Raw genomic sequence first — 5,057 nt, 5'->3', positions numbered from 1 at the left:
TGTAATAACTTGTTTCACAATCGTTGTAAAATAAATATGTTTAATCTAAACTATTTTCAAGAATCACAGATTTCCTGAAGTATAAGAACACTAGTTCAGTTCGTAAATTATTCCTGTAAGTACAATTTTATTATTAAAAATATAAACAATATTATACAAACACTTTTAAAAACATTTAACTATCGATAGGAAAACATTTCCATTAATATATTCCAGTTTACACGTCCGTTTTCAGCGATGTTACATTCGTATCATTAAGGGTAAGTTTTTATCAGTTAAACCAATATTTACCAATGGTAATGGGAATTTATATACGAGTGAATGTCCCAAGAGGTTCGCTATTTTGATGAATGGGCATTTTCCTCGAGTCCTTCTTACTTGTCATCTGTTGGGTCCATGTGTAAATCGCATTATCCCAAACCATTACCGCTGTGAAGATAAGTTAATTAAATCTTGTTCACGCCACAATAGATATAAATATCACAACGTAAATGAGGTTTTGTCCGTGGCCAGTCGTCTTGTGAAGATGGCATTGTAGTTTTTCTTAGAAATTTTGTTCTGTTTTCAATATTAATTTATTCGTTTAAAATGTTTTTAGTATTATTTTGTTCGATTTAAAGAAAGTGACACTTAGAAAAGTAGAGTACATTAGACAAGGTATGGAAACTTTGATACTACAATGTCGTACAGTAGATGATACGAATACTCCAAATACTTAACATTCAATTGATATAAATATGACAGGAAATATAGACATCACACTATACAGAATGCATTTTGCTTACGTAAGACATAGCAGACACATCTTGGTATAGGCTATTCAAATTTGCACGTTTGTTATGGTCAGTAGTATAACCCTATCGATGGTTAGGCTCAATATGTATTAGAAGAATTATGGATGTACATCCGAATAGCGGAATTCTGATGGTTTCGATCAACTTTTATGTGAACGATTTGGTGTAGCTTCATCAAACTTGGTATGCTCATTGGGCATGGTCAGTGAATGGTGCTCACTGATTTTAGTCAAAAGGTCAAAATTCAAGGTCATGGTGACTTTACTAGAAATAATATGGGAGTTCGAGGAAATTCAGGATGTAAGGAATATTAGTTAATATCACATTTCTGAGATTCAATATAATTATTGATAGTTAATTGATCTTTTGTGCTTACTGATGTGTCACATCAATATACAAAAAAAATGGTTACCGATGATTTTTTTAAGCTGTCTTCGCAAATATTATTATTTGTGACGATTGTTGAATGCTGCGTGTTTTTTTTCTTGTAAAGTCGTGTGTCTCTTATTAGGTATTACGTTGAGTCTGTCGTTGAGTCTGCCGTTTAGTCTGTCGTTGAGTCTGTCGTTGAGTCTGTCGTTGAGTCTGTCGTTGAGTCTGCCGTTGAGTCTGTCGTTGAGTCTGTCGTTGAGTCTGTCGTTGAGTCTGCCGTTGAGTCTGCCGTTGAGTCTGCCGTTGAGTCTGTCGTTGAGTCTGTCGTTGAGTCTGCCGTTGAGTCTGCCGTTGAGTCTGTCGTTGAGTCTGTCGTTGAGTCTGCCGTTGAGTCTGTCGTTGAGTATGTCGTTGAGTCTGTCGTTGAGTCTGCCGTTGAGTCTGCCGTTGAGTCTGTCGTTGAGTCTGCCGTTGAGTCTGCCGTTGAGTCTGTCGTTGAGTCTGCCGTTGAGTCTGTCGTTGAGTCTGTCGTTGAGTCTCTCGTTGAGTCTGCCGTTGAGTCTGCCGTTTAGTCTGTCGTTGAGTCTGCCGTTGAGTCTGCCGTTGAGTCTGCCGTTGAGTCTGTCGTTGAGTCTGTCGTTTAGTCTGTCGTTGAGTCTGTCGTTTAGTCTGCCGTTTAGTCTGCCGTTTAGTCTGCCGTTGAGTCTGCCGTTTAGTCTGTCGTTTAGTCTGCCGTTGAGTCTGCCGTTTAGTCTGCCGTTGAGTCTGCCGTTGAGTCTGTCGTTTAGTCTGTCGTTGAGTCTGTCGTTTAGTCTGCCGTTGAGTCTGCCGTTTAGTCTCTCGTTGAGTCTGTCGTTTTGTCTGCCGTTTAGTCTGCCGTTGAGTCTGTCGTTTAGTCTGCCGTTGAGTCTGTCGTTTAGTCTGTCGTTGAGTCTGTCGTTGAGTCTGTCGTTGAGTCTGCCGTTGAGTCTGTCGTTTAGTCTGCCGTTGAGTCTGTCGTTGAGTCTGCCGTTGAGTCTGTCGTTGAGTCTGTCGTTTAGTCTGCCGTTGAGTCTGCCGTTGAGTCTGCCGTTGAGTCTGTCGTTTAGTCTGCCGTTGAGTCTGTCGTTGAGTCTGTCGTTGAGTCTGTCGTTTAGTCTGCCGTTGAGTCTGCCGTTGAGTCTGCCGTTGAGTCTGCCGTTGAGTCTGCCGTTGAGTCTGTCGTTTAGTCTGCCGTTGAGTCTGTCGTTGAGTCTGCTGTTGAGTCTGCCGTTGAGTCTGCCGTTTAGTCTGCCGTTGAGTCTGTCGTTGAGTCTGCCGTTGAGTCTGTCGTTGAGTCTGCCGTTGAGTCTGCCGTTGAGTCTGTCGTTTAGTCCGTCGTTGAGTCTGCCGTTGAGTCTGTCGTTGAGTCTGCCGTTGAGTCTGTCGTTGAGTCCGCCGTTGAGTCTGTCGTTGAGTCTGTCGTTGAGTCTGCCGTTGAGTCTGTCGTTGAGTCTGCCGTTGAGTCTGCCGTTGAGTCTGTCGTTGAGTCTGCCGTTGAGTCTGTCGTTGAGTCTGTCGTTGAGTCTGCCGTTGAGTCCGTCGTTGAGTCTGTCGTTGAGTCTGTCGTTGAGTCTGCCGTTGAGTCTGTCGTTGAGTCTGCCGTTGAGTCTGCCGTTGAGTTTGTCGTTGAGTCTGCCGTTGAGTCCGTCGTTGAGTCTGTCGTTGAGTCCGCCGTTGAGTCTGCCGTTGAGTCTGTCGTTGAGTCCGCCGTTGAGTCCGCCGTTGAGTCTGTCGTTGAGTCTGCCGTTGAGTCTGCCGTTGAGTCCGTCGTTGAGTCTGTCGTTGAGTCTGTCGTTGAGTCTGCCGTTGAGTCTGTCGTTGAGTCTGCCGTTGAGTCTGTCGTTGAGTCTGTCGTTGAGTCTGCCGTTGAGTCTGTCGTTGAGTCTGCCGTTGAGTCTGCCGTTGAGTCTGCCGTTGAGTCTGCCGTTGAATCCGTCGTTGAGTCTGCCGTTGAGTCTGTCGTTGAGTCTGTCGTTGAGTCCGCCGTTGAGTCTGTCGTTGAGTCTGTCGTTGAGTCTGTCGTTGGGTCTGTCGTTGAGTCTGTCGTTGAGTCTGTCGTTGAGTCCGCCGTTGAGTCTGTCGTTGAGTCTGTCGTTGAGTCTGTCGTTGAGTCTGTCGTTGAGTCTGCCGTTGAGTCTGTCGTTGAGTCTGTCGTTGAGTCCGTCGTTGAGTCTGCCGTTGAGTCTGTCGTTGAGTCTGTCGTTGAGTCTGTCGTTGAGTCTGTCGTTGAGTCCGCCGTTGAGTCTGTCGTTGAGTCTGCCGTTGAGTCTGTCGTTGAGTCTGTCGTTGAGTCTGTCGTTGAGTCCGCCGTTGAGTCTGTCGTTGAGTCTGCCGTTGAGTCTGTCGTTGAGTCTGTCGTTGAGTCTGTCGTTGAGTCTGTCGTTGAGTCTGCCGTTGAGTCTGCCGTTGAGTCTGTCGTTTAGTCTGTCGTTTAGTCTGCCGTTGAGTTTGCCGTTGAGTCGGCCGTTGAGTCTGTCGTTTAGTCTGTCGTTGAGTCTGCCGTTGAGTCTGCCGTTGAGTCTGTCGTTGAGTCTGTCGTTGAGTCTGTCGTTGAGTCTGCCGTTGAGTCTGTCGTTGAGTCTGCCGTTGAGTCTGTCGTTGAGTCTGTCGTTGAGTCTGTCGTTGAGTCTGCCGTTGAGTCTGTCGTTGAGTCTGTCGTTGAGTCTGTCGTTGAGTCTGTCGTTGAGTCTGTCGTTGAGTCTGTCGTTGAGTCTGTCGTTAAGTCTCCCGTTTCGTCTCTCACTGAGTCCCGCATTGAGTCTCTCGTTTTGTTTCTCGTTCAGGAGTCTCACATTGAGTCTCGCGTTTAGTCTCACATTGAGGCTTACATTGAGTCCCACGTTGAATCTATCAAGGAGTCTCACATTGACTCTTACATTGAGTCTCACTTTGAGTCTCTCATTGAGTCTAACGTTGAGTCTCTCATTGAGTCTCTCAATGAGTCTCACATTGAGTCGCTCATTAAGTATCTCTAAGGCTTTGATCCATATGCATTTATAAATTATAATTGTTATTTGTGTCCGTTTCTTTTGCATTACTTTTAAGTTTCCATTGTATTATTTATGTCATTCATTTAGATTTGCAACTCCATATTCAATTTCACGTTTATTCATTTAGAACTAATAAACGTGTAACAGCAATAATATATAGATGGTCTACATACAAAGGGTTAGCGTTAGTATTTTGCCATTTGAGGAAAAACAACTTTTCGACTTCGAACATTCCGTGATCTGAAGCCGGCGTGTGCAGAATAATAAACAGCAGACTCCCGCCTGATTTCGACCGCTAATAATTCTGTAATCCGAGATGGTCATTATTGTAGTCGCTATTCATGCTCTTTCATTTGCAATAAAAACGAAGCACGGTTCTGTTTATGATTCTCGATATACCGATTTGCTTTGATATAAACATCTAAATAGTATTCCGGGAAAAATATTTTTTTCCACCTCAGATAAGTAGATCCAAAAATTTAACCATGCTAGAAGATAGGTTCATCCCAACCCTCGCCCAGGGTGTTTTGCGGAAACTCGGTAAACCTTGTTTCCGCAAAACACCCTACGCTCGGGTCGGGATGAACCTATCTTACACTCTTGGCCGCCATGGAATATACTTATAATCTTATTATACCTAACCAAACATTGTCGGGAAAGATATATACTGATCAATTCCTGGTTAAAACACGGTAACAAGTTTGTGAACAGTTAATTGTCATGTGCATGTTTTGTCTGTTTTTCTTCCTGTTATATATTATAACATAACAAACGACCATAGCAGAGTTTGTCCTTGTGGTTTCCATGTATTATCACTAGTCTCGACCAATGGTTTTGCCATAGGTTGTATTAAACGATGCCTCGGGGAAGAAATGTTTAT

At 44.0% G+C, this 5,057-nt stretch overlaps 1 protein-coding gene across 1 annotated transcript; it reads right to left on the bottom strand.

The window, feature by feature from the left end:
• Nucleotides 1-1,240: 1,240 nt before the first annotated feature.
• Nucleotides 1,241-4,222, bottom strand: LOC128230784 (asparagine-rich protein-like). The gene is made up of 3 exons (XM_052943224.1): nt 3,016-4,222; nt 2,549-2,975; nt 1,241-2,507 (listed from the first exon to the last, which is right to left on the bottom strand). Exons 1-3 carry the CDS (start codon nt 4,220-4,222, stop codon nt 1,241-1,243), a joined length of 2,901 nt encoding a protein of 966 aa, XP_052799184.1.
• Nucleotides 4,223-5,057: the final 835 nt, after the last annotated feature.

This window comes from Mya arenaria, chromosome 4 (genome assembly GCF_026914265.1).
Source record: "Mya arenaria isolate MELC-2E11 chromosome 4, ASM2691426v1".
Classification (NCBI taxonomy): domain Eukaryota; kingdom Metazoa; phylum Mollusca; class Bivalvia; order Myida; family Myidae; genus Mya; species Mya arenaria.
Note: the sequence above shows the minus strand (reverse complement) of the source record. Positions and strands in the feature narration are given on the sequence as shown.